This window comes from Oryza glaberrima, chromosome 3, assembly GCF_000147395.1.
Source record: "Oryza glaberrima chromosome 3, OglaRS2, whole genome shotgun sequence".
Classification (NCBI taxonomy): domain Eukaryota; kingdom Viridiplantae; phylum Streptophyta; class Magnoliopsida; order Poales; family Poaceae; genus Oryza; species Oryza glaberrima.
In genome coordinates this window covers 3025447-3042488 of record NC_068328.1, presented here as the reverse complement: position 1 = coordinate 3042488, position 17042 = coordinate 3025447, and the positions used below count along the sequence as shown (strand labels likewise).

General features: G+C 41.2%; 3 protein-coding genes across 7 annotated transcripts; 2 read left to right on the top strand and 1 right to left on the bottom strand.

Annotated features, from left to right (window-relative positions):
- Positions 1 to 5533: 5533 nt before the first annotated feature.
- Positions 5534 to 9856, top strand: LOC127768957 (probable RNA helicase SDE3). Of its 2 annotated transcripts, XM_052294627.1 has the most exons (6): positions 5534 to 5755; positions 5875 to 5969; positions 6358 to 7148; positions 7222 to 7383; positions 7498 to 8949; positions 9061 to 9856. In XM_052294627.1, the coding sequence occupies exons 3-6, from the start codon at positions 6366 to 6368 to the stop codon at positions 9541 to 9543; spliced, it is 2880 nt and encodes a 959-aa protein (XP_052150587.1). In that variant the 5' UTR covers positions 5534 to 5755; positions 5875 to 5969; positions 6358 to 6365; the 3' UTR covers positions 9544 to 9856. The 2 variants fall into 2 exon arrangements, with proteins under 2 accessions (XP_052150587.1, XP_052150586.1); XM_052294626.1 differs by having other exon boundaries at positions 5534 to 5969.
- A 2721-nt stretch (positions 9857 to 12577) lies between these two features.
- LOC127768960 (uncharacterized) lies at positions 12578 to 13880 on the top strand. Its single transcript, XM_052294632.1, has one exon. It carries the CDS (start codon positions 12639 to 12641, stop codon positions 12921 to 12923), a length of 285 nt encoding a protein of 94 aa, XP_052150592.1. The 5' UTR covers positions 12578 to 12638; the 3' UTR covers positions 12924 to 13880.
- A 320-nt stretch (positions 13881 to 14200) lies between these two features.
- Positions 14201 to 16872, bottom strand: LOC127768958 (proline-rich receptor-like protein kinase PERK10). 4 transcript variants are annotated; one of them, XM_052294628.1, is made up of 4 exons: positions 16616 to 16871; positions 16394 to 16519; positions 14650 to 16234; positions 14201 to 14563 (listed from the first exon to the last, which is right to left on the bottom strand). In XM_052294628.1, exon 3 carries the CDS (start codon positions 16136 to 16138, stop codon positions 15578 to 15580), a length of 561 nt encoding a protein of 186 aa, XP_052150588.1. In that variant the 5' UTR covers positions 16139 to 16234; positions 16394 to 16519; positions 16616 to 16871; the 3' UTR covers positions 14201 to 14563; positions 14650 to 15577. The 4 variants fall into 4 exon arrangements, with proteins under 4 accessions (XP_052150588.1, XP_052150590.1, XP_052150591.1 ...); XM_052294630.1 differs by having other exon boundaries at positions 16737 to 16870; XM_052294631.1 differs by lacking the exon at positions 16394 to 16519 and having other exon boundaries at positions 16737 to 16872.
- Between the last annotated feature and the right edge of the window lie 170 nt (positions 16873 to 17042).

The window sequence follows — 17042 nt, the reverse complement described above, 5'->3', positions numbered from 1 at the left end:
CAAATTACTTTTCGTTTGTAAAATATGTCGTTTTGCTTATTCCACGAATAAGCGAAACGATGCGACCATCACATAGGCATGATCGATCAACCTCCTTTATCAATTATCAAGTTAGATTAAGAGAAAATTACCTGAACTTTTTCAGAGATATGTTTGTTAGCTTTTAAAGTGCAGTGATTGAGCTAGGCTTAATTAGTTTCCTCTTGAAATTGTTATCTGGTTTGACATCATTCTGATATGCATTCATCACTGAAACTCGATGGGAACAAAATAATATGAGTAGATTGCTGCCAGGGGGATAATGAATGATCACTCTCCTCCCTGCAAATGGACAATGCTGCACTTTTCCATTTAACAATCTTTTGCATGCATGGAGGAAACAGGTACCTAAAGGTAAGTACTATTATCATATCATGCAAAAGAATGGATATATATGCATGGAGAATAGCATCAAAGTTAGGAGGTTGAGGGGCCTGACCAGGCATGTCTCACTACCATACTTGCCATAGAAGCAATGGCTGGTGTTTTTACTGCAATGCTTCAACGTGAGATAATGATACAAAGTGGTTGAAGATAATGCTAAAAATTACCACGCACATGGAGTAGTAAAAAAGTTGGTAATCTTTACCTTTATACTAATTATGCACTTTAAAAGCTATCATACATATGTTACCCATAAACATATGGACTTTAATTAAATAGATTGTATTATCGTATACGCCGTATTAAGAATTCATGTTAGATGAAATAGGCAATTGTAAATATCATGGAGTCTTCAGGTTTTTTTTTCTCCAAATTTCATTAACAAATGTAAATTCAAAATTAATAAAAAATGAAGCTATATCCATATATCTTGACTATTAAATTAATTTTAAAAGTAATAATTAGCTAGTCGTAGCAGATGTGGACTTTTCCAAATCTAACTTATTACAATTAGAAACAAGCAACGTATGAAGCACGTATTAAACTTTTTATATTGCGCCAATCATATAAACCGGTACAATGTATGAGTTAACGATTAGTATATAAAATTTGATGTGTCCTCGCCAAAAAAAAAAAAAGAAGATGTGGAGTAGTCTTGGTTCCACATTAATAAAAAAAAAGGAGAACGTGAGAATAATACTACTTCAATCAATTTCATTTTTTTCTTTAAAGTTGTTACCATAGCATCGTCGTTCATATATAAGTCATAACCACAAAATTCTACTTTAAGTTAAGTCCGAAGTTAGGCAAGTACTCCCTCCATCCTAAAAAAAATATTTTTTTTCTAAATTAATTTTCAGAAAATTGTCTTTTGCTGTCTGAGACAGAAAGGGTACATATATGCATACGCTGTAATTAAGGCCTGGTTTAGTTTCCAACTTTTTCATCACATCAAAACTTTTTTACATACACAAACTTTAAACTTTTTCGTCAAATCGTTACAATTTCAATATGTGTTTAGTTCCACGCTAAAATTGGAAGTTTGACTAAAATTGAAAGTTTAAAGAAAAAAGTTGGAAGTTTATGTGTATAGAAAAGTTTTGATGTGATGGAAAAGTTGGAAGTTTGAAGAAAAAGTTTGAAACTAAACAAGGGCGAACTTCCAATTTTGACGTGAACTAAACACACCCTAACCACTAAAGTACTAAACTATCTTTCAAGCAAACAATTAATCTGTCGGAAATTACCGATGGATAGCATGCATTTTCTAAAAAAATGTACCGATGGATAGACGAGTAGGAGCATCTGGAGCAAGGAAGCTGGAAGCAACCAACACATCATCGATCAGGCTTAGCTTTCGCTTCGAAAGCCGCGGAAAAGACCTTGGATTGGAAATGAGAGCAACCGAAGAAGACGATCGATCGAGAAGCCTATACACATGCTGCCCTTTTCCTTTGGAAATGCCCATCTTTTTGCGTGGCTCGGAAGCTGTCAGAATGAAGAACGATCGAATCGAACTATGGTACGTGTACTACAGTACAGTATATCCTCTCGATCTCTTGCATAGTTTCATGCGTGCATAGTGCATACATATGTATGCGACGAGTTCTGACTCCAACACAGGCAATGCGATGCACTACACAGTACAGTAGTACACACATTGTGCAACTGTAATGCATGCAGCTTGCGTAAATGGTGTGTACAGCGGTACAGTGTAGACAAAGAATATGCATATATGTTGTATACATAAGTTTGAGAAATTTTATAGTACTTGAAGAGATATCAAAAGGTACTTAAAAAATTTTTAGTGTAGATTTACATACCTCACAATATTAAAGATACCAAATTTTATGTTAGAAAATAAGATAACACTAACGATACTTACTTAAGAACAACAAAATCACTCACATAATTACCATGGTTCTTTTTTTTTTCTAGCTACTTTATCAAATCCGTAATTTTCTTGGCGGTCAAAAACCACCAAGTATAGCATGAAAACTGCCAAGGTTCATTATTCCGTCGACGGACCGTCAAGTTTAGAAAGTCAGGGATATTCAGATTTCTTGGCTGCTAACCATAAGAGAAGAGCAATTATACGGTCCTTGAGGAGGTACCATGAGGTACCAAAAATTTAGTGTAAAATGTAACAAGAGGTACCAAATTTATAATAGAAAAAAGTGGTACCTCATGGTACCTCCTTAAGGACCATAAAATTGCTCATAAGAGAATATTTTCTTAGCAATCGGACTGCCAAGCAAATTAAGAAGATTGCGAACGTTTGAAAGCAACAAGAAATGTAACCTTATGAATATATCTTTCCTCTAGGTCTATAAACATATTTTTTTAAAGCATTTTCTACCGCATTATTTAAACCACTTCTTCTTACTTACTCCTTCCTATAGCAATTCTAGCAAAAAGAATACAATTCTAGAGAACTGATTTCCCCTCTAACCACTCATCATTTAAATTTATTCTCAACTTACCACCAATGACCCTCCCACTCCCAAACACCATGATCAAATGGGTAATTTTTCTTCCTTCCTAATTTATCTTTTAAACGTTAGAATTGCACTTTTTATTGGGACAAACTAAGTGTACATGTTAAGTTTATTTTTCAAATATTTAATTTATCCATACCATTAAGTCGATAATTAATTAATACGCTGTAGATTCTAGCTAGTATTTTTAGAAAGTTATTGGTCGGTTTTCGACAACCGACAGGAGCTAGTCGTTGTGCAGTCGCATATATACATCGGTATTTCATGCAGTTTCGATCGATCGAGCACGAGCAGTGTTTTTGTACCGGTTATGATATATATATATATATATATATATATATATATATATATATATATATATATATATATATATATATATATATATATATATATATATATATATATATATATATATATGCGTGTAGAGTTGCATGACATATGGCATATGGTATATATGCTCGAGCTGCAGCAGAGAGCAAGCTGGGGTCGTGTCGACCGACACTCTAGCTAGCTCGATCGGTCGGTGTCAACCAATCTACTCCTATCACTTAGATAGGTATGGGTGAGTACGTATATATGCGTGAGTGACGAGTCACGTATACCGTTCGTTCATAAAAAGTTTACTGAAACTGTAAGCTAGCATCTACAGTGGCTGAGAATTTTCCAGCTTCAGTACTACTGTACGTGACACTGTTTATATCACTGTCGCAAAAGAGAAAAGAGACCGTGTAGCACGAGGGAATGAGCAAGGCCGCGCGTTTAATTCATACCAAAATTAGAAGTTTAGTTGAAATTGGAAACGATGTGACAGAAAAGTTAAAAGTTTGTGTGTAGTAAAGTTCTGATGTGATAAAAAAATTGAAAGTTTGAAGAAAAACTTTGGAACTAAACACGGCAAGACGCAAGTGAACAAGTGAACTATCGACTCGCCAATTATATAATCAACAAAGATATGTAGTAACACGATCGAACAGTCACATCTTCCAAAGGCCAAAGGCCGCTACCTGTAGACTGTAGTAAGCATTTGAGTAAATTGCAGAAAGTTTGAAAAAAAAACACATGCATTATACCCCTACTCGTATTGTGAAGTGTTTTATATTTTTTTTAATTATTGACGTGCAGCGCGCACAGTGCATTTACTTGAATTTTTCATCTTATAGGGTGTATATATTTTTTGTAAAAAAAGATAACTTCTCAATATAAGTGATTTCCTTAATTCTTAATATTTGAACATGGTGGGGCTCTATGAAACCCTTAGACAAGTTCTAAACTTGATACGAGTGTTCATATATATGTTTATATGAGTGCCAGCGTCTGTACTGTGTTTTCTTAAAAAATACTGGTTATAGGTCAAAATCCAAAATACTCATGGTTTTTATAATTTTGACCGTAAAATACGTCTTTCTTCTGAAATTCACTTTTACTTTTTTTTTGAAAAAAAAATTGTGTCACACGAAAAAATTCCTTGGTAGGGGGGTTCACACGAAAAACGGCCTCCTCGCGGTCGCGCCGCGGCCCAGCGAAAGCCCGTGCTACGCAATGCAAAGCACGCGTCGCGGAGAATCTTTTGGGCCCATGCGCGTGCATGCGGTCCGCGTGATGCACGGCCTCACGGGCCGTTGAACGGATCGCGGATGATTTGGCCCGTGCCTCAATGGGCCGTGGGCCGCTAGGCGGCGCACGTAACGTACCAAGCGCTTTAGCCGTAACAAATTTTCGGAGTTTTTGATTTGCAATTCATGTTTCTATCTCCAAATCCTGGCAAATATGGTGTAGGTGGGCAGATAAAATTGTTGCGATGGGGACCAAAACATCAAAGGGGATATGAATGGTTTGTGACAGTGGAAGGTAGTTCGAAATCGTCTACATTTGTTGCGAAATCATTTACAATTATTCACCCGTGTACTTGCAAGATTTAGTATCTTACCTACCGAAAGGTAATTGTATCTTCAATACTTGCATTCAAATCTGAGTCGTGAATTGCATTTAACAGGATAAACTTTGTTAGCAAGGGTTTACTTTCATTTTATTATTACCAGTATTAATTGAGGGATAATAATTTGGCAAATGCATTTGTCGCCAATCTGATGGCCAAAGTTTGGCATGATATTGCACGGAAAAGGAACCATCAAACAGAAAGTCAGAAACCCCACCAAAAGATGAAGGGGGCACTAATCATGCCGGTGCATCTAACAGCATTTTTTCCGTCTTAGCCGTTTGATGAACATTCAACCCTGCGCATCCTAATTTCGTGAGCACTCTTGAAAACCTATATCATCATTTATTTTAAGATTAACGAAATCATCATAGACGTTTCTCTAAATGCGAGAAACTGTGTCAAAACCATAACTTATGTCTAGGTTGGCTGATTACGTCACAAGGAACCTAACCAGTTGAACTCGCTCGCTTAATATATATTTACACTTTACAAAATAAGGCTTATTATTTGACACGCCAATTGTCATTAACTCACATGGTTTCTTTCATATGCGATTTTTCACTTTAATACTTCACATAATCAAAAGTGAATAATGTCAAATCATCCAACTTTTTTCTCTTTGGCCCGGTTCAACAGGTGGTCCAAAAAAGGCGCAGAGATTCATTCACATCCAAGATTCCAAAGTTCAGAGAGAGAAGAGTTGCAGCTTGTACAGAACAAACAACTCATGAATGCCACTTCTTCCTTCCATGATATTACTATCTCCTGTGGCCTTCTGAATTTCTGCAAATTTGCAATTGAAGCCATCAACTTCTCATCCTCCTCCCCTCGCAAAACCTCTCCGCCTCAAACCCTCGCCGATCGATCGGCGGCTGGGCTTCTCAGGACGAACTGGGTGATTTGCCTCCTTCTTCGTCTTCTTCTGTTGATAATTCCGCGGCATTGCGAGTTGTTTCTGTGTTTTCCCCCCTGATTTCGTTCGTGGTTTTGGTTTGATTGCGCCGTGGGATGCAGTAGGGTTTAGCGAGCGAGCGAGCAAGAGATCCCCCCCATCCATCCCGCGAGCGAGGGGTGGGGGCGCCGTCGTTCGTCGTCCGACGAATATCGCGGTGAGCATCCATCGTTTACGCGCTTCCTCTTTCTCATCCCTCTACAGTCACTACCCACGCGATTCTTCCTCCAATTTTTTGCGTTAATCCCTAACCTTATTATGTACAACTGTTCTGTTTATTCCGCAAAGCCCCCCATGTCCCATGTTAACGAAAAAGAAGTCCTGATTTTCTTAAGTATTTTATGCTCCTTTCGATTTAAGATAAGATTATTACAGTTAATTTGATTTTCGGTTGTGCTAAACTGCTACCAGTTCATATGTTTGATGGTGGACAGCATATTTCACATTGTCTAAATTGGCTCTTCTCATTTCAGAGTTACATCGAGTGATTATGTTTTCATATTAAAACTGGTACTAATTTTCCCAAACATTTTTTTTTATGTCAGGATTCAAGATGGGCACTTATGTTAGGAACTATTCAGATGATGAATTCTCTGTGGCTGGCGAGAAACCAGATGTAGAGTTCATGGACTATCAGAATGATGGCTCTATTCAAGATTATTCACTCGAAGATGCCCCTGTGGTTGTCACGGTTCCTTTCCCTTTCATCGACGGCAAACCAAAATCTGTCCTTGTTGGAGAAACATCTGCCGACACCATTAGCATAGAAAATACCTCTTCTGAACCCGTGAATTTGTGGAGTGTGAGAATATTTTCTTCCAATCCAGAAGACAGTTATGTGCTTTCTATGATGAAACCACCACTGAATGATACTGATGAGGAAGCAAAGAGGAATTTTCTTGGTTTGACTTCTGTGGAAGATCGTACACTCCAGCCTGGACAAACCCTTACAATTTGGCTCTCCTGTACGCCAAAAGACATTGGTTTGCATACATCAATCGTCCATGTTGATATCGGTGATGAGAAAATCGAGCGTGTGGCTTTTCTATTGGCCGATGATAATGTTTCCCAGGCTTTATTTTCTGACAAACCCTATTCCAGGAAACACACTCAGAAGAAGAAGTTTGAGTGCAGTTCATTTGTGCCAGGTTGTCGACCAACACAGCAGCATAGTCAAGGATTCAAGTTCAAACTCCCTCAGTTTGCAATACCTGCAGACATCCGCGAACTCATTCAAAGTAAACAGAGACCTGATGTCCTATCTGAAGAGCTGAACATGACAAACTATGCAAAATTCTTTAGCACTCTTTTAGTCATGGAAGAGATAAATTTGGAGGTATTTCAACACCTGTAGTAGTCTTAAATTTTATGTTTTTCCTGCTTTGCTAACTTCAGTGCGCCACTCGCAGGAGGAGATGAGATCATATGACATGGAGCGTATCTTAATGAGGAGGAGGGGTCTCGAATTTTTGTCACTTGAGGTCCCTGGCTTGGCCGAGAAAAGGCCTTCACTAGTCCATGGAGATTTTATATTTGTCAGACATGCTGGAAGTGATGCTCGGCCTTATCAGGTTCATGTTCTTTCGTAGACATTCAAATATTTCTTGGGCATTCTTAAAGATGAAGTGAAGAATCAAAATTCTAACTGCTATCAATTAGTAATGATTTGTTTGCTTCTCCTCCAGGGTTTCATTCACAAGGTTGAAGCGGATGAGATATTTTTGAAATTTGATAATCAGTTCCACCTTGCTCACCGTGACAGGAATCAGTACGATGTTAGTTTCACATATAATAGACTGAACATGAGAAGGCTTTACAAGGCTATCCATGATGCAGAACTTTTGGGACCTGACATTCTATTTCCCTGTCGATCATCCTCCGGAAGTGTGAAGAAGGGGCCGTTTAAACCTCTAAATCCACATATAAACACTGAGCAAGCTGATGCAGTTGCAACAATACTTGGCTGCCGAGGGGTTGCGCCATACGTGATATACGGACCTCCAGGAACTGGGAAGACCATGACCCTTGTGGAGTCTATTTTGCAGCTTTATACAGCCAAGAGGAGGGCAAATGTCCTCATATGTGCTGCTTCTAATAGTGCTGCTGACCATGTATTGGCAAAGCTTCTTCAGGCTAGCTATCTGATTCGACCAAGTGACATATTTAGGCTAAATGCTGCCAGCCGTCAATATGAGGATGTCGATCCTGATTTTATTCGATTTTGCTTCTTTCAAGATATGGTGTTCAAGTGTCCTCCATTGCAAGCACTATTGCGGTACAAGATAGTTATATCAACCTACATGAGTTCATCGATGCTGCAGTCTGAAGGCATTCGTCGGGGGCATTTCACACACATTTTTTTGGATGAGGCTGGTCAAGCCTCTGAACCAGAGGCTATGGTTCCTTTGTCGGGTTTGTGTGGAAGAGACACTGTGGTTGTGTTAGCAGGTGATCCCATGCAATTAGGGCCAGTGGTTTATTGTAAACAAGCAGAGAAGGATGGTTTGGGGAAATCGTATCTGCAAAGGCTGCTCTTTGAATACGAGCAGTACAGCACAGGGGATCCTAACTATGTGACAAAGCTAGTGAGGAATTATCGATGCCATCCAGCAATCCTGGAATTACCATCAGAACTTTTCTATGGGGGAGAATTAATTGCCTGTAAAGAAGATGAAGTGTCATCTATTTATGACAGCATTGATCTTCCTAACAAGTCGTTCCCTGTTCTTTTTGTTGGCATTCAGGGATGTGATGAGAGAGAAGGAAATAATCCTTCATGGTTTAATAGGATTGAAGCTAGTAAAGTAGTAAATATCATTAGGAATCTGACAAGGGGTGGTGATGTTCGTGAAGCTGACATAGGAGTCATTACTCCATATCGACAACAAGTTGTCAAGATAAAGAAGGCACTTGAGACATTTGAAATGCCTGACTTGAAAGTGGGAAGTGTCGAACAATTCCAGGGTCAGGAAAGGGAAATAATAATCATCTCCACAGTCAGGTCTACAGTAAAGCATAATGAGTTTGACAAATTCTTCAACCTGGGATTCTTAAGCAATCACAGAAGGTTCAATGTTGCAATCACTCGTGCCAAATCTTTGCTAATTATCGTAGGAAACCCTCACATTATCACTAAGGTGTGTTTGCGCACCGCATATTTATGGCTTTTTAAGTTTGATCATGATGTCTTGCTTACATAATGCAATCACTCCTTGCTTTTCTTTGCAAACTGACAAGCCTCACTGTAGGATCGGCATTGGGATAGGCTCCTGAGGTATTGTGCAGACAATGGTTCTTACCAAGGATGCCCACTTCCACCACCAGAAGAGACCCAAGTCTCTGGATTTCGTGACAGCCAAGACGAACCTGCTAGGTGGGGTTACAACCAACAACAAGAGTCATCTGCTAACTACAGCTACAAGCAAGACCCACACGACTCTGGTTCCGAACATGTAAATGGTTTGCCCTCCACTGAAAATGAAGTGGAATGGTCTGAGAAGACGCTGAATGAGGAGCACCAGCCATGTAGCAGTGCTGCTGAAGCAGACTCTCCTGAGTTCATGCTGAAGCAGAAGGCTGAGGAAGAGGAACATGTTGAGCAAGATGGCGTACAGCCTGAGCAATGTCCAGCCAAGGACAACAAACTCCAAGATGCGTATGCAGCGAAGTACTCCTTTCCTCCTGAATGGTGTGATGTTTCAAATATCCCTGCAACAGGATGGGATGATTGATCGGCCCGGTGAGTGGCCGCCTTATTTTTTTTTTCCACAAGAAAGTATTTACCTAGGTGCATCTGGTCGAATAAATCGATATCAACCTTGTAAGGACTAACATTCAGGCACTCTGTAGCCTTTCCTTGAAAGGCTTTCAGCTCACCCTCAGTCCCATTCTTCTGTCTGCAGTCTGTAGCCTTCCCTTGGATTTCTTGATGCCATTATCTACCTGGTGTTTGAGTATACGGGAACAAATATGTTCCTGTGAAAACTCCGAAACTGATTATCTTGCTAGCTATGGCAATATATATAGCATCCTCACTTGCTGTTATCATGAGTGTATTTACCCTGTCTCAGGTTGCAGCCTGTGCTGATTATGTGCCATGGCTTAGAATACATGCGGTTAATACTTTTTAGAACGTAGATAAAAGTATTTAAGATTTGTGGGATAAAGAATTCATCGACGAATTTTTCGTCCTTTTTTTCCTGTTACATTTGAATGACTAGTTGGACAGAATGGAGATAGTAGTAGGACAAGTGCATGTGGTGATCATGTGGGAAGATTGGAGAGCAATCAGTATCTGGTAGGAATTGGTGCTAATCTAGTTTCTGATGGATGAAGGGTAACAGACATTTGTGAAGAATCATTGAGGTAGTTGATTATTAGTCTTCCGACAGACTCATAATTGTAAAGAGACTAAGAGCATCAAGCATCTATGGTGTTGTGATTTAGTAAAGCTTACTCACAAAGGGCATACCAAAGGTGGGGCCTTCAGCAATGAAACCTTGCAACTTGAGGTCCTTCCCTTCTTGTTCTTGTTCCTCTTTCAGTTGTTCTTCAGTTTCTTGCACACCCACCTCTTCCTTTTATCAAGTTTGTTGTTTTGTCAGTATCAAGCATGCTGCTTACTCTGGCACACTGCAATGCTACAATGAGCAGAATGAAGCTCTGAGTTGAGATTTTTTTTTTTATTTATCAACCTTTTTATTTTTATTTTAAAAACAAACTCTCTAAAAACTTGTTTCCAAATTTAAACTTTTCGGCCAGGATAACATTACTAGCGTGGCAACATTGTCCTGCCATGTGGTCAAAAAGTTTCAAATTTAAAAATAAGTTTATCGGGGGTTTAGTTTTAAAGTTTAAAATCAATGAGGTTCATTTTTTTTTAAAAAAAAAAAACTAAATTGATGTGGTGTGCTCTCATTACACTCGTTTCTGTTGTGTTTAGCTTTCATGTTGGCTATCAAAAGTAGATCGAAAGCAGTAAACTGCCCTCTACACGTAGAGAAGAAAAGAAGACAAGCTTTCTTTGTGTGCTCCATTCTCCCATTGCACTTCTTCGTGTTACCAGTGTACCATTGCCCTGTGATCTTGGGACAAACAAACAGTGGTGTCAAGCATGTCCAGAGACCATCAAATTGACAGCTGGTGTTGCCATTCTCCATTGGGGATGCTGAATCAACCCAGCTGTACAAAATGACACCAAAGAAGGGATTTGCATACTTGGACCAATAAGTATCACCAACCTTTGCAGCTAATCAATTAGTACAGATATCCATTATACACACTTTGAAACTACTTGATGCAGTAGAGTTTCTTCTGCAGTTAGGTTAGGCTGTCCAACCAAGCTCCCCAAGAGCTGTGTATTCTAGCATTTGGAACAGATGGTAGGGTACTAGGGTCCTACATTGATGTAGAAAAATGAAACCTGAGACAACCTGAGTTGTCTTGGCCTCTGTTTTGGATAATGAATAATTAGCTCATTTAAGTCCAAGATGAACTGATCTTGTCGACGAAAACCCGGTTAAGAGGCAAAATCAGATGTGTTTTCGTCATAATTTTTTCACAGGTTATGAGCATGATTCAAACCAAGTAACAACCGATCCGACAAGGCCAGGTGTGTCGTGTTATGAACAGCGGCTGGAATCCAGCAGAAGGGGGCCAAAAAGTGTTTGTTCTTGGTGGTCCAAAAACGATAGCAACTACGTTGTTCTGCATGGTCCCTGCTCAAGCTTTATGAAACATGAAGAGAACAAGAATCGGGAAGAAATCTTTGTTGATTATGTCTTCCTACCCACTTGGTGCTGGAATTCTGTTCCAACAGTTTCTTATACAACTTCAAACATTCATATTAAGATTACTTAACAACAAACAAAATATTAAAAAAAATCTGGTAAACTACCCTGTCGTCAGAAAACTACTCATTGTGATTTCTAAGCCAAAGGTTTAGGTGAGTACTTCAGCAACTTCAGTTTGACAAATCAGTCGTGTAAGCTTAAAAACATGCATATCAAGGAGGTCAAGTAACTACAGCCATATTCTTTTGATTTTATTTACCGGATTATTGAAACAGATTATTTGTTCCATGCTTCAAAAAATATGTTTTCTTTAAAAAAAAGTCCTTGTATTGCATTGCTTAGATCGCTTAATTTAAGCTTTTTGTTAAGTTTGTTTCTTAAAAATATTCATTTTATCACTACAATAGAGTATAATCCGCTCAATAATCTAAATAAAATTAGGCCGCAAAACTTCTCAGGGCCAACTGTAAATCTGCAAATTTGGAATCATGCAAGAATTTCCAAAACCGAGCAAGATTAGCAAGAATGTTCAGGTTCCAAATCAAGCCAAGGCAGAGTTAGGTGTCACTTTCCATGAGCAAATGGCACAGTACTAGAGCCAGAGGCCCAGAGCTAATTAGACCACTACTGAATAATGACACTTTCCACTTGGATGATGCATCACTGTTACAGATTCAAAGCCCCATCGGTTGGCCTGATAAACCAAAGCAAAAGCCAAAATTTAAATTTCCGAATCTGATTTTAAGATATTTTCAACGTAAATTTCTTTTTAAGTATTGGCTTGTAAATTGCTATGAACAAATATATAAAAAATTTACCTATAAATTAATGTTTTAACTTATTAGGGAATATGGACAACCGATGAGTCTCTCGGAGTACAGCCACAGCCATAGCCCCAGAGCTAAGCTCAGGTAAAGCCTATAAACTAACATGCCGTGCCAGCATTTCATTTCAGAACAGAAGTTGAGAGAGAGAGAGAGAGAGAGAGAGAGAGAGAGAGAGAGAGAGCTCATCTCTTCTCTGAATTATCGGCAATGGAGGTGGAGTCAGCGGAGTGCGAGTGCTGCGAGCTGAGGGAGGAGTACACCAGGGGGTACATCCTCGGCGTGAAGGCCGACTTCGGCGGGCGGTGGCTGTGCGGCCTCTGCTCGGAGGCGGTGAGGGACGAGGCGGCCAAGCTTGGGAGGAACAGAGGCGGCGGCGGAATGGAGGAGGCTCTGAGGGATCACATGTCCTTCTGCGGCAAGTGCAGGAAGAACCCGGCCTTCCGGGTAGCCGACGGCATGCGCCAGATGCTGCTCCGCCGGCGATCAAAGTGATGACACATATTGACATTGCACTTGCATTTGCGTCAATGCGTGATGTTTTACCGGCAATTGATCATCAACATTATCATCATCTTCTTCTTCATCTTCATCTTGTAATCGAGTTCTGAGCAAGAAGACATGAGCAGGTCGTCAGTATCTCTGAGCTAGAGTTCATTCAAGTAAAATGTAATTAGTGTAATAATCTAGCTAGATTGACTCAGTCCTGCCTGAGCTAGCAGTTGAAGGTTATTTTTTGCTGATGATGGAGCAAAACTGGAAGTGGATAGAACTTGCACGGTGGAGGATTAGTAGAGGGTTGATGTAGAACTCTTCGTTTAGAGGATGTGATCGAAAATGTGATCAAGTACTCATTGTTCTATGTCTTGCAACGAATTGCCATTTCTCTCTGAAATCACAGAAAGTTCTGCTCTTTTGGCTCAGTTCTTGAAGCTAGCAACCAATCGTCGAGATAGGTGCTTTATGCTTAAGAGTTTTCACGTGAAATGTTGCCAGCATGAACCTTCAAATTGAGACGAAGCAATGCAAAGTAGAAGCATTTCCCCGTCTCTTATGGGTTTTTTTTCTTCATGAGCTCGGAATTTCCTGATGATCGTTGTACATTTTGTTTGAAATTCGTCCGCTTCGAACAGGGCTTGTACTGTACACTAGGCAAAATGTTATAATAGGATGAGACTACTAGTTCTCAAAAAAGAAAAGGACGAGGCTACAATTTGGTTCAAGTTCCAGCATCTCATGATATGCCATCCCGTGCGGTTGACGCATGATCCAAAACAAAATGATCAGCTAAGAGAATCGGAGAAAGATTCCTGGTTGTTAGCTTGCTGTCATGGGATACACAATTCACCCTCATCAATCTCAAGAGATGTGATGTACATAATTCAGACTGTTCATCTTATTCTTATCAACATGAGATGGCATTCTCGTACATGGATATTAGCCATGGAACATCAATCTGGGATGACCCAGAAGGTTGCAAGTAAAATTTGGGTGTGTATAAAAGTTAACTTCCCTCTAGGATATATTGACAATTTTGCGTGCAGCAAAGTCTCCAGAAGCATGAAACCATGTTACACGATCAACCCAGCACAAACGCAGAACGAATATGATCAGGAGTATGCAATGAGGTTGACATGTCAAATTCAAGATAAAGCAAGTCCCATGAAACTAAGGCAGGAAATTAAACAGTTCACGTTAATTCTGTTCAGGAGTAACTCTTCAGCAAGTATATAATAACCTGGTCACTCATCAATCATCAAGACCACATCAACTGGTGAAAAGCAGTTCACATTGCACATATAAGAAGTTAAGTGCTACAACATTAACATCCAAATATATCATAAAACCTCGGAAGGCAGTGGAAAAAGGTCTACTTTTAAGTATTAAGCAAGCTGATACAAATAGCCAGGCAGGTACTACACTGCCAGCCCAAATAGACACTACGCTAATGTATCAAGACATCGACAAAATGTTATAACAAAAACAGTACCAGGTACAACTAGCCAAGCAGGCACTACACTGAATTGACGTTCTAGCATATGTGTGCTGCCCGTCGACTACGAAGATTATTCAAACTTGATGGTGGCTACGAGCTCCAGGGATGAATACCATGAAGCGCACTGTGATAAGCAAACCTGTAGCACCACAGCACAGGATCACATTAGCATTAGCCAAAGAGATCAGCTGCATAAGAGTAACACAACAAACAGAAGATAGTTACCGTATTTGGGTCTGCATGCTCAAAGGTCTCTGAAGTCTGGCTTGTCCATCATATAGAAGAGAGTAGAACTCCAAATACGTTTCTTGGACATAAACAAGGACTAGGAATTATTGATGGTGCCCTAAAAAAGGCATAGCACTACTAGACGCAATTCTAGTGGTAGAGGCATGAAAGAAAGATAGGAGAGGTCTCACATGGTAGCTATGGAACAAACTAAAGAAAAGGAAAGGTGCATGGATAAAATTAGTAGTGTCATATGGAGCAAGAACATGGAAGATTGGAGCTTCATGAAATCCCACTGCGCCTCTTCCTTCCAAAAAACAGAAGAGACATCAAGGAGAGATCATAATGTTCCTTGCAGAACACCAGAAGCAAGAGTAGAGTGAGCCAGAGGAACCAAGGAATGTCTACAAGGTGAAGCAAAATGCATGCACTGCAAGATATTGCTATCCTACAGATATTTCACACATGGATAGCTGCCAGATAATCAGATGCAGACATCTAAGCATTTGAACAGTACTAAGACACTATCATACCCTGCCAGGCATGAACTACCAGGAACAAGGACAGACTACGACTAAAGGTTAATGATGTGAGACCATGGATAATGGTGATCTAAAACCTAAAGAAGGAATACCCAAAAGGCTGAAAGAACATTAGTAACATAGAGGTGACCACAAGCTACAAAGGCTACCCAGAAACTGCTGTGCTCTCATCCAGACAACCAACAGTCTCACCACCAAGTCATTCACCGCAGTTTCACGCTGCCATGCATACTTGAGGTGCTTTGCCTGCCTGAAGTACCTCCTGTTGATGAACTATGCAGAACCACCATCCAGGTGAAAGATGGCCATTCTCGGTTACTCTATACACACTACCAAGGTTAGTTTGCAGATAGCCTATGTACAAGGACCTGCCCATCATCCATTCAGTGATCAGCGATTTTCAGGTGGAGGATTCTCCTCAGATTCTCAGTCGCGATAGCAGTATCACTATCACTAAAGAAGCTGACACCTGAGCCTGCGGTTGGCGACGAAGGCGCTGACTTAGCATGCAAAGGCACCACCACATCATCTGATCGGCCAGCAGGTGGCAACTCGAGTGAAACACTGCGCTTCTGGTGGAGTGAGAACTTGGGTATCGGCAGCGAGCTGGGAGGCGGAGAGTTTGAGAAAGCGGGGCCAGCCCAGAGCTCAGGCCGGGATGGCGGAGACGTTGAAGGGCTTATAGATATTGCCCTGCTCCGCTTCTTCCCGTGGTGTGGCTGCGACTTGGGCGTCTTCGGCTCCGGGGAGGAGTAGGTGCGCGCTGGGGGTGGAGGCGGGGATGGCAGGATGCCAATGCTGACGCTGGAGTGGAAGGCTCGGCAGTTGACAGCATTGAAGCCACGCATGGACTGGGGTGACGCGAAGTGCGACGATGGCTTCCTCCGGCGATCGGATGACTGCTGCTGGTGACTGCGCTGCTTCGAGATGACGAGAGCAGCCATGGCCCGAGGAACAGGTGAAGGTGGTGGAGCTGAGCGCAAAAGCCCAAGACTTTCCTGTGCAACTCACGAAGCTCGAGCAGCAGATCCCACGAAGCCCTAGTACCAAACAAATCAAACGCGAACACCTCAAAACAAGCGATTTTGATCTCGGAACTATCAGCAACAATTATATTACACAGCAAATGCAGCTCTAATGCGAAAACAGTAATATAAACGAGCAAAATATGCCCATTTCATCGATCTACAGTTAGTTACCTTCCAGATCTACAGCCCAAGGAGCAGATCGAAACAAAATCAAGCACAGAAATGGCAGGTCTCCTAATCAGATCGATTCGATTCGCCTCCACACTTGCCTCTCCTTCACCGTCCCCAAAACACACCCTGCATCCACGAATCGCGCCGCCATCCAATATCAAAAAAAAAAAAAAAACCCCGCCTCAAATCAGAAACCTCGAAACACACAGCTCCCAAACTCACCGATCCCCGCCGCGCAAAAAGAAAGGCAATCGCACCGATCCGAGAGAGAGAGAGAGAGAGAGAGAGAGAGAGAGGTATCCACGGGACCGTGGGGACGAGGCGGGGGCGATCGGGGCGGGACCTGGCGGCGGCGGCTGCGCTCCCCGTCGAGATCTGCCTCGCGCGCGCGGCGGAGAGGGTGGTTTGCGTTGAGATGGGGGTTAGTGGATGGTGGAAGAAGGGGGAAAGGGCGAAACTACAGGTCGAACTAGTACTAATCAACTACGGACTTGAAACGGGACGGCGCAAAGCCAGGTTTAAGAGAGAGCCGGACGCGTCCGGTCCACGTCACGTGCCTTTGGGTATGGGGGATGGGATGTGAGCCGTTGGATCTGGGCGGCCGGCGGGAACGGACGGTGATTATGCAGGACGCGTGGTGGGGTTGGTT